The sequence below is a fragment of the Schistosoma mansoni genome, chromosome 2 (assembly GCF_000237925.1).
Source record: "Schistosoma mansoni strain Puerto Rico chromosome 2, complete genome".
Classification (NCBI taxonomy): Eukaryota; Metazoa; Platyhelminthes; class Trematoda; order Strigeidida; family Schistosomatidae; genus Schistosoma; species Schistosoma mansoni.
In genome coordinates this window covers 34,100,928-34,122,589 of record NC_031496.1, presented here as the reverse complement: position 1 = coordinate 34,122,589, position 21,662 = coordinate 34,100,928, and the positions used below count along the sequence as shown (strand labels likewise).

The window sequence follows — 21,662 nt, the reverse complement described above, 5'->3', positions numbered from 1 at the left end:
AGGATCAGATAGTGTCACGTCATGCAAGAACTAGCATTTCTGCTTAAGGAGCGTCGTACCATAGAAGCGACGTATCGGCGGTATGGTGTATTCCAGGTTTTCTATCGGTGGTATACATGTAATTGACTCATGATTTCAACTATACCTAAAGATTTGTATAGATGTTTACATTTTTGAATTGGGATAGTTTCAATAATTCACTTGTCAAAAAATGATTCACATATACAAACATTTTTCTCCTTTTTTCATCCCTTTGTTTCTGGGAAATTTTTGCATTCACCTAATTCACAAAAAACATGTTTATTTAGATTTTATTTCTATGATGATAGTTAAATGGTAACAATATTGGGTCAGTATGAAGGTTGTTTTAACCTACAATTTTGAACTTATTGGGACTTGTTCGTAAGACATGTTTGCAGTCTTTAATAGTTTGGTACTCCATATTTGGGATTCGAACCCCTATATACATTAGTATTGAGTTATTCAAGTCACAATTCTGGGGAATATCGGTTTGAATCCTCTGAAGCTCATCATTTACAGTTGAAACTACAGGTACACTTTACTAGTGAGTCCCAGTTTGTGTGAAATGTAAGTTTAACAGGCTTTCATTTGATATTAAACATAATGCACTGTCATGTAAAATTATGGTCTGATAGCAACTCGATTGGTAAAATTAGATCAGTACTGAAAACTAAACGAACATGACATTGGTTACTCAATAGTCAGTTAGAGAATGATGTTGATGGGTGAAGTAACGGCGGTTTAGGTAAAGTATTGAGTACCTAATTTCTGGCCGATTTCTCTAATCATAAATTGAAGTACTGTCTGGATTATGATGTCTAGAACGACAATGAAAGTCTCAAAATTCAATTCGGGTTAATGGTAACCAGCTGACCAAACATAACTTGTTTACTTTGTCTATTAACTACTTAAACTTTTATATTTTTATAATTAATTCTATCATGGATCTGATCCATACAAGGAACATGGACATCTACATCTAAAGAGTCCTGTATTAGGACAAAAATGCTGTACGATAATATTTGGTTCTCATTGTTATCCTTACTGCGGTTGATCTATGAGAAATACCATCTGTAAATCAAACCAATTGTCATTGTCTTAAATAAGCCAAAATCTAGCTGTTAACAGTTTTAACTATACCTTCGCTTAACCACACTGGAAAGTGCCCGATTTTAGACCATTTAGTACAAACGGGTCATATAGTCAACATGAAGCGATCATTTATATTAATTTGTTGTGTTATCAGCCATCTCCCTCTCAAAATGCTCTCACATGGCCATAAGTATATAGCCTCTGTCAGGCAAGTCCTACTCACTACCTTCTCGTGGTGAGGTATTGTTTAAGAAATCGAAAGGACGAAAAGCGAATGTCCGGGGATTTAACTGCGTTGATGGACACGGAAAGTCCAATTAGGGGAGTTGGAAAACCCTGATTCCAAACCAATGGTGCACATGGACTCTAGGATCCTGAGCAAACCAATGGTGTATGAATCAAACATTGGTCACCGGCTACCATGAGACTACATTTCCTTACGATGCTCCACTGCCTTGTGAATCAGACCTTAAGGTCGAAGGCTCCGGATGTAGCTCTCTAAGAAAACCACCTGCTTTGGTTCGGGCGATCGGGGAGTATCATAGCCCTCACACAATTGAATGAAATTACAATTTTTTGTGTGGAGCATATATATCTGGTGTACCAATATTTATGCGCTTAAATAAGTAATAAATAAAATGAATCATTCAGACAGCTGAATCAAAGTCATTCAGATCAAAAATCAAGAGCTTTGTGTCCAGAAGAAATATGTCCAACCTTTCCTTTTATCTTGACCAACTTTTGACCTAATTAGTTACTAATCCTTCTGATGATATGATGACGTAATTCGATTAATGTTCACACAACTTTCCTCTTTGGATGTTCATAGCTTAAACTTATCTTAATCACAAATATGATTGTTATTATTACCATTGTTATCATTATTATTGTAACACCTGCCAACCCTTTTGAGAAATGGATCCAGCATCCATTTCTGTTTACTAATTCGTACCCACATTCATATTACTCTACATATTACGTAATTTCTGATTCGTAATCACATTGTTCTCTCTCTCACTCTGTGTGTCTCTCACCCCATGTTGACCATATTTATTCTGATTATTTATTCCAAAATTTATTAAAAAGAATATTCTGCGTTCATATATCTATGTTCAAATTAAGATTGTATACTTAAGTTATCAGCAAAGATGGTGTTATGGGTCATGATTTGATAATTGACATAGATCAGAAGGGGTTTTGTGGATATTTCAGTATTTTCATAGTTGAAATCATGAGTCAATTGAAGCTAGACCACCATGGAAAACCTAGAAACACTGGACGGCCGTTTCGTCCTATTATGGCACGAGACTGGTAGGTCCTGGGTTCGAATCTTGCGAGTGAGTGGTCGTAGATGCGCATTGCTGAGGAGTTCCATAATAGGACGAAACGGTCATCCAGTGCTTCCAGGTTTTCCATAGTGGTCTAGCTTCAATTGACTCATGATTTCAACTATGAAAAATTGACATAGAGTTTAAGATCTATTCAAATGAAAAGTGTCCATCGGTGAATAAAATGCAATATTACAACTTGGCTGAGTGGTAACGATACAAGTTTTTAAAGTATTGAGGTAGATATCATCGAACCAACTGAGACCAATGAGATGATCAATAGCCAGAATAATATGTTATGGCTATTTGATAATATAGTATGTTTGTGTATAAAATGGAAATATGTAAATAAATATCATTGACTTTCATAAGCGATTAGAGGTCAGTCACTTGTTCATATATAAGACCTGATTGATAGACTTAACGTATTAGATTAGATTCAAATTTTAGTAAGAATGGTAACATTTGAATTCAGGTGAATCCACGATTAAATGTTTCACATAAATAGTCAATCAGTCTTAAGGAACGTAAGACATGGTTTCTATTTGTATTTGTCATCTCAGTACACAGGTTTATGTACTGCCCAGCCACATTGTATAGAATCATGGGTAAGTCACCTGTTGGCGACCTCCAATAACTGAACACTTCAGTACAGTACATATGGTATTAAGTTATTTAGACCAGTAGCCAAATTACAACTTGATCGACAGAATTCAGTCAACACTAAGAACGACTAGACAAATATGACGCTGATCATTATTCAGTGATCAATAAGTTGAATGAGGATTATAGGAACTGCCCGGTTGTCCTAATCGAATTTGATGGAGTTGGGTTCAAGAGTATAAATTATTGGTTGAAATAATAATAATAATCAGAACGAAGTAAATGAGATGTGGTCAGCAATGGAATCTAAGGCTCGTATTTTGTTCCATTTGTGATTCGTCAACTGAATCTACCTGCATCCTACAATTCACATCCACTCCAGCCCTAAAATCGAGTTCGTTCTCTACAAACACCATGTTATCCACCGAGCACCAGCTACTGATTACAAATAGTAATGAAGTGAATATCAACTGTGGGATACAGGCCAATCCAAATGACTAATTTCAAGAAGAAACTGAGTGAGAGTTCTGGATTCCACTGCTACACACACTACATTCCATCTATTCTAAATTAACATGTGTGATAATGGCAATGTCGAGACAATCCGTACAAGCTGTACATATACCAACCGATATAGATTAAATTTCAGTTAATCTATTTCACTTAAGGTCCTTATCAAAGAATTTATATCTAAACTGTTCAGGAGGCTGCGAGGAGTGGGAACGATATTCTCAACATAGGGTTTTTCTAAAATATTTTACGATATCAGAAGGGGGTTTTGTAGATATTATAGTAATTTCAATAGTTGAGATCAACTGAAGCTAGACCACCATGGAAAACCTGGAAGTACTGGACAGTCATTTCGTCCTATTGCGAGACTCTTCAGGAATGCGCATCCAGTGCTTCCAGATTTTCCATGGTGGTCTAGCTTCAATTGACTCATGACCTTAACTATTGAAATTACTTTGAGATAATTGATTTAAATAACAACTAAATTTAGGGTAAACGTTTTGTCCTATTAAAAACTTGACATTAATTAAAGTGGTGCAGATATACCCGGTTGATATCTTCCAGTTTACATCATTCTTTGATTTCTCTTATTTAATCTGTTATGTGTGTTCAGAGTTGGATTGTTTAAATTTATTTGCTTGACTTGTCTGCTTTTTTTATCTCAATAATCTCCTCTCTCTATGTACTGAGGAGATGGTGAATGCACATGTAAACTATGTCTTACGTCTCTTAAGACTGTTTGACTGATAATATAAAACGTTTTGGTATGGATTCCCCTGAATTCGAATGTTATCATTCTTACTGATACTTGAACCCAATATCTATCATCTGAAACTTTAGATAACTATTCAAGCTAGACTATAGATTCATAATAATCAATAAATCGTTTGCTGGGTGTATTATGCATCTTTTATTCGTTGGATGGGTTTTTTACTTTCCAAAGTGAAAGGTAATGGGTTCGAGTCCCAGAGTGAACACCAACTCTGAGATGCAGATACATCCAGCTGACGAGTCCAAAATAGGACGAAACGCTCGTCAAACTGGATTCCACTGCTAGCCACTATCCATCTTTGCTTATAAAGTGTCACTATGTTATAACATTGTGTAACTATTCTAGTCGTATGAAACAATTACCCAAAATTTACAAAAGGATCATTTGAAACAATGACAAAACTGAACATAAAAAGGTTACATTCACTGACTTTTCTAATCTATCACATATCCACAACCGATGTAACCTTTCGGATTTGAAAAACAAAACAAACAAAGAACAAAGAGACAATTTCATAGAATGACAGGGAGAAACACATTCAGTTCTCTTACACTCACACACACATACACACACACTCATGGACACACAGATATACGGGCGATAAATTATATGATTCGTGTTATATTCATATTCAGTAAATAACATTCAATAGAAATGTGTATCGAATTGTCATTCAATTTAAATAATATTGAAAATATGAAGTATTGAACATTGAAACAATGTAATTGAACATTGAATATATACATTATCATTATGATGTTTTAATGTATACAATGTTTTAAATAAGAAATATAAGTCAAATACTTAACAACTTACTCCTGTTACTTCTGGTGGAGGAGCATAGACCGAACACTAGAATTCTACATCCAACCCTATCCTGGACAAACCTTTCCAGTTCTTTCCAGTTAATATTCATCTTCGTATTTGCTTCTATTTCTCAGCGTAATATGTTCTTTAACCTTCGTCTTTTCCACTTCCTTTCAGGATTACAAGTTAGGGCTTGCCTCGTCATACAGTTTGGTGATTTCCTTAATGTATGTTCTATCCATTTCCAACGTCTTTTCCTAATTTCTTCTTCAGCTAGAAGCTGGTTTATCCTATCTCACAATAGGCTGTTGATGATGATATCCGGCCAGTGAATGTTGAGTATTCTGTGTAGAAAACTGTTTATAAATACTTGTACCTTCTTGACGATGGTTGTAGTAGTTCTCCACGTTTCAGCTCCGTACAGTAGGACTGTCTTGACGTTTGTAATGAAGATTCTCACTTTAGCATAAATATAATTTCTCATTATTATTATTATGGCGAAACTATAATTTATGGACGAACCAATCAGATTTACGATAACAGGTCTTGAATTTCAATGCGAAATTCTTTATCCATTTAGCTAAAAAGTCTCTTGACATTTTAATTGATGTCAGTTCGTAACGAAAACTATAAATCTAATCCTTATCCTTAACCATCAACTGTAAATCACAATAGTTATCCTTTATATAGGTTTAAAACCCTCATTTAGCCCTAGTCAATAGATGGACATTCTCAAGTCCACTTTAGCGTTACTTAAAGGTTGTCCATAAACTATAGTCTCACCATTATTATTAATATTACTGTTAGTAGTAGTAGTAGTAGTAGTAGTATCTGTATACTTGTTTTGTTGTCTATGGTATCTATGCAGTTAAAACAAGCTGACCATTTCTTCTTTCAATGTCTCTAGGGATAAACCATTGAAATGAAATCTTATCGCTTTTCGTAATGTTTAAATTTATTAAAGTATCAGACTGTATACAATCAAATAGTTTCAATATGACATGTAAAATGACTTTTGTAAGGATAGGCTAAATTTTCTTTTCTTATCATATTTGATTATGGAGTTTATTGAAGTGTTTAGTCGTTTAGCATCAGGGATTGATCTTATTTAAACAAACATTGAATGTGGGACTACTCATCGGTGGGAAATCATAATAACCCCAGGAATCGCATAGAAGACTTACATAGTTTTACATCTTAACTATCGTTCCGTTTGGATTACTCAAATGAAATAGTAATTTAATCTAACTTCTTTCAAGAAATACATTATTTCTTCTAATCCATACTGTTTTATTATTTGGTGATTGAATATTTGTGTATGGAAGATATTTACATTTCAAGTGACCATTCAGTGTGTAAACTTTTAATTCCTACATAATGTCAATCGTGGCTCAGATAGCTCATGAAGTCAAATCTCACAGGGTGTCGGAATTTACTTAAGAATGATAGGTACATAGATTTCTATTGAATACCATCAATCACTGAACAGGAGATCCATTCTTCCTGTCAATTATTGACTAGGTCTTACTATCGGATAGTAATTTGTCATATCTATATGATTAAAGTGTAATTTAAGTTTCATCAAGTTGGGTAACATTGGTTTGACTCTCACCGATAGTATCAATTCCCTAAAAATTACGGGAATGTCTTACTGACGAGTACTAACTAGAACTAAACATTGATCTAAAGTCTCTGATCATCTATCATCAACCATCTAGCATCTTAACATAGCGTACTCAGTGTCAATTCACTTAGACTAGTGGTTATATTACAACTCAGTGGGGAGAATTCAAACAGCACTAAATGACTAGATGAACACGACATTGATCAGACAATTTTAGTCATTAAATCAAATTAATTAACTCTATAACAAAAATTGGTATTTATTATTTTATATTGTCATTGTATCTCATTGTATGCCCCCAAATGCCCTGATACGGCCGAGAGTGGGGAGAGTCCTCTCTCCCTCTCCTAATACTCTCATATGGCCACGCGTATATAGCCTCTGTCAGAGAAGTCCTACTCATTGCCTTCTCGCAGCAATACTGTTGTTTACGAAATTGAGACGACGGAAAGCGAATGTTCAGCGCTTTAACCGGGTTGGTGGATACGCAAAGTTCACCTAGGGGAGTTGGAAAACCCCCATTCCAAACCAATGATACACATGGGTCCCAGTATCCTGAGGGAACAAATGGCGTATGAATCAATTGTTGGTCATCGGCTGCCTTATGGATCAGATTTTAGGTTAAAGGCTTCGGGTGTGGCTCCCTAAGAAAACCACCTGCTTCGGTTTGAGAAATCGGGCGGTATCACGGCCCATATGTATCTGGTGACCCTTCGTAACAATATATATGTGTTTAAATAAATAATCTTATTGTATTCCATCTTTCATAGTTAAATTATATTCATGTAAACTTGTCTTTCTTTTCTCTTTTTTCTAGGTCATTTAAATATACATTTAATTATAAATTATAATGTCATCAAAATTCAAAAAAGATTCCTACAATTTAAAACATTCACCTTTTACACCACCACCACAACCACCGTCATCATCATCATCATCATTAGCATCATCTTCACCATCATCTTTATTAAATAAACAAAATAAAAAAATGATTAAATATTCAGTGACATTTGAACAAAGTATCAATTTGAAATCATTATTGCCTTCTACCTCTTCTACCTCTCCTTCTCCTTCTCCTTCTTCACCTTCGTCTTCATCTCCAATATCCCAATGTTGTACAAATCTATGTTATAAACAAAAAAACTCTTATACATTTTCATATTTATTACGTATTAATCCTCCAATATTACCCGGTGATATTTTAAATTATATAGAATTGAATAAATCTACTTCAACTATATCTACATCTATCATGTCAAGATCAAATGTCAATATAAATTCAACTGGAAAAGTTAGTTTAAGGTGTTTTCTTTTGTTGTTGTTGTTTTAAATGGAAATTACTTTGTTTGTTCTAATTTGAAGTAGATACTTATAGGGAATGGACATTAAGTGAGGTATATTTATGATCATTGTCAGTAAAATCCACCCTTATGAATGTAGATAGGACGAGTATACTGCGCAACAGTTCGTTCTGTTCTACTTTATGGCTCGCACCTACTGTGATTACCGGGTAAGTAATGGTGAGGTTAGACGCATGATATTAGGGAATGATGGTAAATCAGTTGATGAAGTCATGAATCTTCATCGGTTGAGATGGTTAGGCCATGTGTTACGTATGACTGAATACTGATTACCACGACGCGCTATGCTGACTAGTGTAGGGGATGGTTGGAAGAAAGTTAGGGGTGGCCAAACCAAAATGTGGCATCAGTGCTTGAAGTCACTAACTTCTAGTCTGAGCCATGTTGGTAGGTGAAGACTACTTGGTTGGGGTCCGCGTGACTATCGTAACCAATGGTTGAAGACTCTGTGTGACATGGCTGAGAATCGATCACAATGGTGTAGGTGTATACACTATTTATCTTCCCTTAAACCTTGAGATTAAAATTGCTTCATATCTCTCTTCCTTCCTATACTATATCTTTATATACAATGTTTCTTTCATATATTACCACCACTAAATTAACTAATTCTATGAATCTGGTGTTCATCTTGTTGTGCTAAGGACCGATGCATATATGTGTCTGGTCCTACGTTGTAGCTAACTGACTGACTGACTGACTGGATTAGGTTGGAATTATGACTCAGATTCTTCGATTTAGGCAACCAGATAGAATCTATAGTCCTTTATACACATAAATGCCATTGCTCAAACATTGGTACACCTGTACTGCATAAACGGGTTACAACGTTTGGGATGGAATGCATATGCGTGAATTTGTATAACACAACTACCTATTAATGTTCAATATGTGTATAATATCTAGCAGTTTTCCGTCCATTTAATGGATAAATGTTCTACATAAGAGCATGATTCTCACTGGAGATTTCATTACAAGCCGTAACTTCCACGTTATTTGCTTTCTTCATCTTGGGATTTGCGATATACTACGATGTCATGCTCACAGTAGACATTTGTGGGTAGCTTTAGATTATTAAAATGAAGTACCTAGTGAAAATTACACTGTTATATACAGCACTTACACACTAAATGAACGGAATATAGTTCAATTTTATTAAACACTGATGAAGGATGGTCATCCCCATAGGAATACTTTAAGGTCGACTGAATAGTCTAAAGATATTCTGAACTCCACGTAACGTGCTTCTCTCTTTTTTTTTTTACTGGGAACATCACATGATTAATGATTTCGAATACACTGTTTGAATATCTGGTGCAATTTCCAAATGGTTTACAGAATAGGTAGATGGTTGTAAGTTATCGACAGAGAATACAGTCAGTTAATTTTATAGTTTCCCGGGCATTTATTTATATATATTTAAATACATAAACATTGTTACAAGGAGGCATCAAATAGATATGCACCACATAAATCATTCAATTTATATGATTGCTGGTATATTCCTCTGTTGCCCAAACCGAAGCAGGTGGTTTGTGAGGCCTTGATCTGACTCCATATTAAAAGACTACGTGTTCGTATCACATCGGGCTCATCATTTTTGCAGAGCCTAAATCTGACTCCAATTAGATCGTATGGATGATTGTTGTCAAAATATACATTCTGTCTATCTTCGTATGTAATAAATGACTTAATTCGCATCGGTGAATAACGGAATTAAATAAGTCAAATACGAGAATGGATTTCGAATACATGTATTTTGGACATTCATTGATCTGGACAGGAAATCAGAGGAATGAAGAGAATATTGGAGATGGCTTACCCACCCTACAGGTTTTCTTATGGGGCCATACCCGGGCATACATTAATGATATGACATTTTCTGATCTCTGTTAGCTTTCTCCTAGTATATAATACCAGCCATAAATTATGTATTGCAACTGATAATGGATTAAAATATATCCAAGCTACTTCAACCAGTGGGAAACAATGGACAGCTAGGATGCAGCTGGACGATCAAGACTTCGCAGATGATCTGGCTCTTCTATCACACACGCAACAACAAATGCAGGAGAAGCCTACCGGTGTAACAGCAGCCTCAGCAGCAGTAGGTCTCAATATTCACAGAGAAAAGAAAGACTCTACGATACAACACAACATGTACCAATGCAATTACACTTGATGAAGAAGCTTTGGAAGATATAGAAACCTTTACATATCTGGGCAGCATCTTTGATGAACACGGTGGATCTGATGCACATGTGAGGGCGAGGATCGGCAAAGCAAGAGTAGCATATTGACAACTGAAGAACATTTGGAACTCAAAATAATTGTCAATCAACACTAAAGTCAGAATTTCCAATACAAATGTCAACACAGTTCTATTGTATGGGGTAGAAACCTGGAGAACTACGAAGGCCATCATCCAGATGATACAGGTATTTATTAACAGTTGTCTACTCAAAAGACTTCGGATCCCTTGACAAGACACCATCTGCAACAACCTACTGTGGGAGACAACAAACAAGATTCGAGTGGAGGAAGAAATGAGGAAGAAGTGCTGGAATTGGATAGGACACACATTGAGGAAAGCACCGAACTGCGTCACGAGGCAAGCCCTCACATGGAATCCTCAAGGTGAAAGAAGGAGAGGAACACCAAAGAACATATTACGCCGAGAAATGGAGAAAGATATGAGAAGAATGAACAACAACTGAATAGAACTAGAAAGGAAGACCCAGGACAGTGTGGGTTGGAGAATGCTGGTCGGCGACCTATGCTCCATTGGGAGTAACAGGCGTAAGTAAGTAAGTAAGTACCTCAATCAATGACGGTTTTAAACCCCATAAACATCACTCACTTAATGCTTTCATCCTATATGGTACTGGTTTCTTCATTGGCACTATTAATTAGAAACTTCTAACCGATGTCTGTCGTCTTCTACTGAGACATTAAACGGATCTATCAATCTTTGAATGTATTATTTTACGCATTTAAACATAATAAGGAGGAAACAACAACAACACTTACATTTGTAGGATAGCATATCACACTGAACTTAACCCAAGAGAAATATGTCAGTCTGTCAAAACAAAAAATAAGTTTCATTCTTACCATACTATTTGTATATTGTCTTTGAACGTTTGTTTGTATTTGCCTATCCCTTTGACCTAGTTTATTGATTGATGATTCAACTTAGTTTAAAGATAATTTAACAATTTCAGTAGTAAAATATTCGGATGGTTGACTATTTTCTTTTTCAGTAATCTAATATAAGTAGTAGTATTATTCATTTTTCTTTTTTTTTTCTTTACCAATGATTATAAAAAAGAAAATAATAATGAAGAGAAAAATATAGTGAGATGATTTTCTAGGTTATTTGTTTTAAAAAGGAACTCAATTTCTTAGTTTCTTTGTTTATTATAACTGAATGGGAAAGGGGGAGGGAGGGGTGAAGGGGGAGAGGGGGAAATTATTTATGTATATGAAAAATATCCACTCAAATATTGATGAGTCATGACTAGGGGGGTGGGTGAATTCAATAGTCAAATATGTAGGTATAGATACACACACACATAGATACGTATTTCAGTGTTCAATAGTTATGCAATTAGAAACAAAATAGAAGAGAATAATTTAAATGAGAAATTGTATGTTTATGAATATGAATAGAGAAATCTTTGTTCCATATTGAAAAAAGTTCTCTTTATGACGTGGCAATATAGATTGGGAAAATGATGGAAATTATTTTTATGGAATTAGTTAGTTAAATAAAGAACTCAGAAGAGGTTTTGTGGAGATTTTAGTAATTTTATATAGTTGAGATCATGAGTCGATTGAAGTTAGACCACTATGGAAAACCTGGAAGCACTTGACGGCTGTTTGGTTCTATTATGGGACTTCTCAGCAGTGCGCATCCACGACCTCGCCTCGCGAGATTCGAACCCAATAATAATAATAATAATAATAATAATAATAATAATAATATGCTCACAATTGACTGACTTCGAGAGGTAAATCCAGGAGTTCTAGTGAGAAGCAGTGATCAGTGGAGTTCAAACCACGTCTGTTGTGAGATATCAACTCACTGAAAACATTGATGAACGGTTGCTCAACTTCGTGGATTGGTTGGAGTTAGACATAAACACCATCGGATGCCGGCTCAGTGGTCTATCGATTAAGTGCTCGCACGCAAGACTGGTAAGTCCTGGGTTCGAACCCTGCGAGGCGGACTGTTGAGGAGTCCCAGGTTTTCCATGGTGGTCTTCAATTGGCTCACGCTTTCATCTATGAAAATAAAGAACTATTGTTTGTTTTATAAGGAAAGATGGATAGTGGCGTAGCAGTGGAATTCAGGACATGCGTTTCGTCCTATTTGGCATTCGTCATAGGCATAAGTAAGTGGATATCAGGAATCAGTAACTAAGTGGATAACGTGATGGCGTTTGAAGCGAACGTTAGTGGGTTTGAGTCCTATAGTGTACATCAACTCTAGGATGCAGGTAAATACAGCCCACGAGTCTCAAATAGGACGAAATGCACGTCCTTGATTCCACTGTTAGCCACTATCTATCTTCGCTTATAATGCTTGTGAATTAAGGCTATATCGAGGCAATACGCACAGTATGCACATATGGCCAATAAGAGACTGATCAATTACAGTCCTAAATATCAATGTAAAGATTTAACCAAACAATGCCAAGTGAATTATTGTTTGTTTATTTATTTTATACTGTTAGATTATTTCTCTCTTTATTATTTTTTTGGGGTGTACAACCAGACAACTGAGCCAGTGAGTTAATGAATACCCTCTTTCGTAGTTATGAAAGGGTATTATCAAAACAATACACAGCTTTGTTCTATCACACTTGATCGATAGTGGTCATGTAATAGATAGAAATAGATCATTTAAAGTGATTTATATTAATCGCTTATGGGGTTCGATTTCGTCCCTTATAACATATACCAGAAGCTATAGGAAATCAAGGTAACAATTCAAGTCTTTGTATTCATAAGAAAAAAATTTGTAACACCTTTATATTTTCCTTACCCAAATTAACCTTAATAAAAGATTTTCGTTTTCTATATTCTTTGTTCGTTTATTTTTCTCCACTCCTTGTTTTTGTTTTTCAAATATACCCTTCACTGTCCAATTATCTAGGTCCTTCTTATTACATAAACTTACAGTTTCTATGACTGTTATTTCATTGTCTCAATATATTTCCCAACTTATTGACATAGATTACCCGACAATGAAATGTGGATTCAAGCGTTTTTTTTAATTCTTATCCTAACTAGTACACCTGTCAGCATACCATCAGTTTATACATTTCACTCAATATGCGTAGTTATGTAATCTATTCCACTGTTATCATTGACCCATAAACTGCCTTGATTAGTTTAATCATTTCATATATGTATATAAATATTACTTTGAGATGGTGGAGAAGATTTGTAGTTCAGGTGGGGGATTTTGATGTAGGTTTGTTCTCTGAGCTGGATGGTTTGTTCGTGGAGCTTTCATTGTCTTTCTGAACGATATCATCAGCAGCACAAACTTCGGGTAGAAGTCTGCATAGTAGAGTAGAGCTTAATGTTGTTCTCATTTAAAACATGGGAATTTTTAAAATTTTATTATTATTTTTTTTGTAACAAAAAGGCGTCTACCTATTAGGAAGTCATGTTAGACCTAAGTATCATCATGGTTTTTACTCATTATCAGGGAGTGTCTACAATATTTGATAGGGTTGGTTAAAATTAATATTATCCAGTGATGTGTTCAGAATGGTTACAACTGAGCTATTTCGATTGTGAGTGACCACTTAAAGAACTGAGATTTTTTTATATTGATGGGTACCAGTGTAATCCCTCCTATTATTGGTTGAATTCTAAGAATGTGGTTGTAGTGTGGCCACTTTAGCTTAGACAACTTGATTAGTTTTTGCCAGTCCTCATCAATAGGGCATATAAATAAAACTCAGTAAAAAAAAGGATATTCTATCTCAAATATGAATGTCATCAATTAATGAACTACTAAGTATAAGATTCATGACAAAAACTGTGACCCATCTGAATTGATTTCAAACTATGAACAGAACTAGACAACCAAGTACTGAAATTTAGATGAAAGGATTCTTTAGAGATCATCTTAATTTGTAGGTGATGGATTCACTTAGTTTGGACTAACATTGAAAAAAAAACTGGTCAGCACAAGAAAAGTGTTTCATTTCATTATAGGTAAACACTAATGAGACCTTCCATATGGGGATGAAACAACTGTCCAGTACTGTCTAGTTTTTAATGGTAATTGAATTGAAATTAAGTCATGACAAATATCCCCCATAGTCAGTCAGTCAGTCACAACGTAGAAATTCGTACGTACGTACATCATTTCGAGTTGCCATACCACATTAGCACAGAGATCTAGTTGTCCATTCAAATCCCATAATGGTAGAAGTAGTAAGAGTATAAGCATTATGTGAAAGATTAGAGTTTGAAGATGTTATTCAAAGAGTATAATCCAATCAAATGAAATATCACCCATAAATAAGATATACATTACTAATCAGTACTATTTAGATATAACTCATATCTGTTTGAAGATATCACTTAGAATTCTAGTTTTTATATAGCTATTTCAGTCTTATTTAAAAATTCTTAGCTATGCATTTGCACAACAGCCCGGTTAGCACAGTCGATAGAGCATGAGCATTTGCACAACACCCTTCCCAAAATGAATTGAATTTCTCGAAGCCCACATGTCATTACTGTTCAATCACTGAGTTGTTGGAGTTCAATAAGTTACACTTCTCTATTTTAATTGACTTCTAAAATATCAGAGGGGGTTTTGTGGAGAATTTAATATTTTCATAGTTGAAACCATGGGTCAATTGAAGCTAGACCACCATCGAAAACCTGGAAGCACTGGACAGCCGTTTCGTCCTATTGTAGGACTCCTCAGCAGTGCGCATCCACGATCCCGCACTCGCGAGCGAGATTCGAACCCAGGACCTACCAGTCTCGAGGCGGAGCCCTTAACCGATAGACCACTGAGTCGGCCGGCATCCAACGGTGTTAATGTCTAACTTCAACCAACCTACGATTTTGAGCGACCGTTCACCAATTGTCTTCAGTGAATTGATATATCTACAACAGACTTGGTAGAACTCCACTGGCCACTGCTTCCCACTAGAACTCAAGGAAATATCTCTAAAATATCACCATTTATCAGTTCAATCTTATAGATAAGTAATTGAAAGGATCTAGATTATCTCATTGTTATCATTTTGACTGAAACTTGATCTGTCTTGGCTGGCATATGTATAGCTTGTACGGATTATCTCGATATTGCCATTATCGCACCAGTTAATTTAGAATACATGGAATGTAGTGTGTGTAGCAGTGGAATCCAGGACTCTCACTCAGTTTCTTCTTGAAATTAGTTATTTGAATTTACCTGTATCCCACAGTTAATATTCACTTCTCTACTATTTGTAATCAGTAGCTGCTTAGTGATGGTGTTTGTAGCGAACGAACTCGGCTCTAGTGCTGAAGTGGATGTGAACTCTGGGATGCAGATAGATTCAACTGACGAATCACAAATGGGACAAAATACGAGCCTTCAATTCCATTTCAAGCCACATCTTATTTAATCAACATTCCAGTTACTGTTTACGTAATATTCATTTTTAAAAAAAATGCCTTAATTTTTGTTTACTAGGTCAAGGTCATTGTCTGCATTAATCAAGACTGTAATCATAGTAATCATCATCACAACAATCAAGGTTTGGCGATAACAGCCACAACAGCATTGAAAACAGTCGGAAGTTTATTATCACCAAATAGTCCTTTAAATACTATACATTTAAAAATGGACAGAAGTACCTCCGATTTTTCACCAATTTCATCTTCATCGAGTTGTATTCAAATTGATGAGAATAAAAGAATTATTACATTGTTAGATCCTACACCATCACGTCGTCGACGAGGAGTTGGTGGTGCTGTAAGAAATTATAAATTTGATAATATCGTAACACAGGATACATTGAAGGTATGCTATCGTTTTTCCGCAAATAGAAATTTCTATTACATGTCTGTGTACACTAATTGATTCCTGAGTGGTAACCAGTATGGTGTTTATTTAATTCTTTTAGTGCTCATCAAAATTCTGTTGATTCAATCAATGTACCTATTCATCCAAGTGACTTAGGATTCCATGGATAATGTCTAGGTATAAGTTGATTAGAGATAGTTGACTGGAAATTGTAGACTCAGGTTCCACGCTATTTGGGGTTCGTCGACACGATTTATATGGAATTTAGAGGGAACTGATGCTCGGATTTGAGTCTGCCTCGTTCAGCTTCACAGTTTAAAGAAGTAACGAATGACTTCCTGTAAGACTGAAGTATTTGTAGTTGATTGAATAGTTATTAGCGACTAATATCATGTTTATCTAGGTCTTTTATGCTGATTGGATTCTATCGATTGAATTGGATTGTGAACACCAATCTACGTAACGCAATATCTTGTACACCATGTTTGGACATAAGTTGGTGGCTGGAAGGATCTAACATGAAGCCCTGTTTGACCACACTGTGATAAAATTCGAGACTCCTTAGTATGGTATATTTGAAAGGAGCGTACGCTTCCTATGAGATTCGAACCCGTATCATTCATTGTGACAGTGAATGAAACTGTTAAGAGATATTAACGGTCGTAGCTTCTCACTAGTTGTCTCCAACTAATCAGTAACGAATATGTATAGATTTATATGAGTCGGTCAATCAAGGACAACGTAGAACCATATCATGAATCTTTAACAGACCAATATGACAGTAGTATGGTGTGAGAGATTGAGAGAATAAGGAAAACAATAAGATTACAAGCAGAGAAGAAGAAACAAAATTCTACATATCACAGCAGTTATCTAAACATAAGAAATATATACTTCGAAGAGAATGAATGAAATCGACAAATGGAAAGTGTAATACGAAGATAAAGGATTATGTTCAATGTTTCAATAAGCACTGGAATTTTTGTTTACACCATGTCTGGCGCGAGACTAGTAGGTTCTGGGTTCGAATCTCACCAGGCGGGATCGTGGATGCGCACTGCTAAGGAGTCCCACAATAGAGCGAAACGGCCGTTTAGTGCTTCAATTGACTCATGATTTCAACTATGAAAATACTGAAATCTCCACAAAACCCCCTCTGATAATTATCAATATGCAAAGTGTAGTGTTTAATTGAAGCATTTTAAAATACTAGTTCAAGTTATAGATAACTCTTATTTCTGACTGTTGTGTAAAGATGTCATTCTTTGATCAATGGTTGTGATTATGAGGCTTATTGAGTTTGTGCTCAAATTTCCTTAACTCTTTAGTTCTAAAAGTATGGTTAGTGACGTTTTGTACTGAATGCGCTTAATCCGGTCATTTTCTCTTATCATAAATCAACACAACATCATGTGCTTGAAGAGGGTAATTCACTGGACAACCGTTTCGTCCTAGTATGGGACTGCTTAGCAGTATGTATCCATGATCCTATTTGCGGGGTTCAAACCGAAGACTTATCGGTCTCGCACGTGAATGCTTAACCTGTAGACCACTGAGATGACATCTAATGGTGTTAATGTCTAACTTCAACCAACCCATGATAATTATGCTTTCAACCTTTTTGTTTCTTTTTTCTTTCAAACAAATAAACATGCAATCTGTAGCAAGAATTTTGTTCTATGGTTCTCATTGATGCTTTAACTGGTGTGTTAAAAGGAAAAGATAGTTGCATACTAACTATTGGACATAAAGCTACTGGTGAGTTGGTTTTTTTTCATTTTTACTTCGTTTCCATAATTTTTTGGCATTAAAATCTCATTCAACGACAGATATACATTGATAACCAGTGTTAACTATGATGAAACGTAGATCGAAATAATTACGGCTAGATTCTAAGTGAGGGCTTGTCTTGTGACACAGTTTGGTGCTTTCCTCACTGTGTGTCCTATCCACTTCATACACTTCTTTCTCATTTCTTCCTCCACTGGAATCTGGTTTGTTGTCTCCCACAGTAGGTTGTTGTTGATAGTGTCTGGTCAACGGATCTGAAGTATTTTGCGTAGATAACTGTTAATAAATACCTGTATCTTCTGGATGATGGCTTTCGTAGTTGTCCAAGTTTTCAGCCCATACAGTGGAACTGTGTTGACATTTGTATTGAAAGTTCTGACCTTGTTGTTGGTTGACAATTGTTTTGAGTTCCAGATGTCCTTAGTAGATATTCTGCTCTTGCCAATCCTCGCCTTTGTATCTGTATCATAACCAATGATGCTGCCCAGATATGTAAAGATTTTCACATCCTTTAAAGCTTCCCCGTAAAATGTGATTTGATTGGTGTATGTTGTGTTGTATCGGAGAATGTTGCTTTCCCTTTGTGTATATTGAGACCTACTTCTGCTGAGGCTGCTGCTACACTAGTCGTTTTCTCTTGCATTTGTTGTTGCGTGTGTGACAGAAGTGTCAGATTATCTGTGCAGTCTAGATCGTAGAGCTGCATTCTAGCTGTCCACTGTATCCCATGCTTCACCACAGATGTTGACGTCTTCATAATCAAGTCAATCACCAGGAGTAAGAGAAAGGATGAGAGGAAGTAACCTTGCCTGACACCGATCTTTACCTCGGATGAGTCGGTGAGTTGTCCTTCATGCACGATTTTGCAGTTTGATCCATCATAGGAATTCCGTATGGTGTCGACTATTATCTCAGGCACATCTTATTGTCGAAGAAGACTCCATAGTGCTGTCCTGTCTACGCTATCAAATGCTTTCTCGTAGTCAATGAAGTTGATGTAGAGTTATGAATTCCATTCAATTGATTGTTCCACAATGATCCGCAGAGTTGCGATTTGGTCTGTACACGATCGATCCTTACGGAATCCAGTCTGTTGGTCTCGAAGTTGGGCGTCTACGGAGTGTTTATAGCATAGTAGTAACCACTATCATTCCTGTTTTCAATTTCTTATATTAATCGAATCATATCGATCGAGTTATAAGTTGAGCACTAGTTTAGGTGAAGAAATTTTATTATTCCTTTATTACCATATCAATCACACTCTGTTCCCATCCTCTTCTATTCGATCTTTCCAATCTTCTGTTGCTAGACATTCCACTTTCGTTTGGTATTACATACTACTTATATCTATTGACATACATAGCACACACCACAACATCATATAACTTATGTTTGAGTTTTAGATGGATGGAAGTAATCGATAGGAATCTCTGTATGACAGAACTAATAGTTATTGTGGGATTTGAAACCCAAAGTACCAGTACTCTCAAGGCTATGGATCAACGTTTCTAGTTAGTGTCAGCTTACATGAGGTCTAGGTCTAGCATAACTTACTATCAACTATCTTCAATCACCTAAAAATATGATTGTTGATATCATTCAGTCGTAAATATTAAAGTATATAAATTCACTAAGTGAATTTAAACTTCATCCCATTGCACAAGCAAGTGGCTATCAGGACTCAGTAGCTGAGTGGATAACGCGATAGCGTTTGAAGCTAATAGTATTGCTTTCGAATCCCAGAGTGAACATCAACTCTGAGATTCAGGTACATCCAGCTGACGAGTCCCAAATAGGACAAAACGCGCGTCCTGTATTCCACTGTTAGCCACTATTCATCTTTGATTAAAGTATATGGTTCACTGTTATTTTAAAGTGCATAAATCTTAAACTGACTGCTTCTTGCTATGATAAATCAATCCTATTGAATAAATATCAATCAAATGTTAATTCTTCGTTCAATGTTCAATGTGAAACAATGATTTTGTTTCTCTCTCTCCCACACACACACACACACACGCATACACACCATTATTTAACGTAAATTTTACCGGGTTCTTTGCCGATTTGATAAAAATTTAAATAATACTTTTGTTTAAATGCTAGTCAATAACTGAGAACCAATTGATTTCAATATTCTTACGCCTATTACTCCCGATTGAGCACGGGCCGCCGACCAGCATTCGCCAACCCACTCTGTCCTGGGCTTTCCTTTCTAGTTCTATCCAATTTTAGTTCATTCTTCACATGTCTGTTTCTATTTCTCGGAGGAATATGTTATTTGGTCTTCCTCTTTTCCTTTGGCATTGAGGATTCCATGTGAGGGCTTGTCTTGTGACGCAATTGGGTGACTTCATCAAAGTGTGCCCAATCCACTTCCAACACTTCTTCCTGATTTCTTCCTCCGCCCAAATCTGGTTTGTTCTCTCCCAGAGTAGAATGTTGCTGATAGTGGTTTCAATATTCAGTGATAGTTAATTCATTTAAATACATAAACATTGGTATAAGGTGGCAACGAATAAATAAGAGCTACACAAATCATTCGATTGGTGTGAGGGCTTGAATATTGCCCGGATACCTCAACCCCTAGCAGGTGATTTTCTTAAGAGGCCACTCCTTGAGCCTTTGACCTAGAAGTCTAATCCATAAGGCAGTGGAGCAATGTTGGAAGATCCATTCTCATGATAGCCGGTGACCAACAATAGGTTCGTAAGCTATTTGTTCAATGATAAATTGTTTATATAAATTTTTTTTCTCTCCACATTCAGGTAAAACACACTCAATGATTGGTTATGATTACTCACCAATGGAATGTGGTATTATACCATGTGGAATAAGTTGGTTATATCAATTATTAAATTATCAAAAACAACGATATAATACAAGATTTTCTATAAGAATATCAGCTGTAGAAATTACTGGATTAAATGAAGAATTTCGTGATTTATTAGCAAATACAAAGGCATCATGTGAGTGTAATTAGATTATTATTATTGTTATTATCATTCGCTTTTCGTCCTATTGATTTCGTAAACAATACCTCTCCACGAGAAGGCAATGAGTAGGACTTCCCCGACAGTGGTTGTATACGTGTGGCCATGTGAGAGTATTTCGAGACGGAGAACTGACTCTCCCCATCCTCGACCGTACCAGGGCATTTGGGGGCTGAATAACTGTTTGACAAAGATGATTGACACTTATTAATCATCTCAAAGTTGAAGCACATTTTATTACTATTAATATTGGTTTAGATAAGGTGAAACATACACGTGAGCCAATCAATACTTAGGGAGTATTTTGCTTTTGTTCGAAATTTTATTTTTATTTATTTAAACACATAAATATTGGTACAAGGAAGCACCAGACAAATATGCGCCACACAAATCTCATTTGATTTGTGTGAGGGCTGTGATACTGCTCAGGTGCCCAGACTGAAGCAGGTGGTTTTCTTAAGGGGCCACACCCGGAACCTTTGACCTGAAGGTCTGATCCACAAGGCAGTGGAGCATCGTGAGGAGACGCAGTCCCATGGTAGCCGTTGACCAATGACAGGTTCTTCCGCCATTCGTTCCATCAGGATACTGGAGCCCATGTGCACCACTGGTTTGGAATCAGGGTTTTCCAACTCCCCTAGGTGGACCCTCCGTGTCCACCAACCCGGTTAAAGCGCCGGACATTCGCTCTTCGTCCTCTCACTTTC

At 36.1% G+C, this 21,662-nt stretch overlaps 2 protein-coding genes across 2 annotated transcripts; both read left to right on the top strand.

Annotated features, from left to right (window-relative positions):
• Window positions 1-8,009: 8,009 nt before the first annotated feature.
• Smp_131730 (hypothetical protein) lies at window positions 8,010-16,228 on the top strand (the record flags this gene model as incomplete). The annotated part of the gene is made up of 2 exons (XM_018796451.1): window positions 8,010-8,048; window positions 15,839-16,228. The coding sequence occupies 2 exons, from the start codon at window positions 8,010-8,012 to the stop codon at window positions 16,226-16,228; spliced, it is 429 nt and encodes a 142-aa protein (XP_018650663.1).
• A 1,622-nt stretch (window positions 16,229-17,850) lies between these two features.
• On the top strand, window positions 17,851-20,945 carry Smp_131720 (hypothetical protein; the record flags this gene model as incomplete). The annotated part of the gene is made up of 2 exons (XM_018796450.1): window positions 17,851-17,929; window positions 20,869-20,945. The coding sequence occupies 2 exons, from the start codon at window positions 17,851-17,853 to the stop codon at window positions 20,943-20,945; spliced, it is 156 nt and encodes a 51-aa protein (XP_018650662.1).
• Window positions 20,946-21,662: the final 717 nt, after the last annotated feature.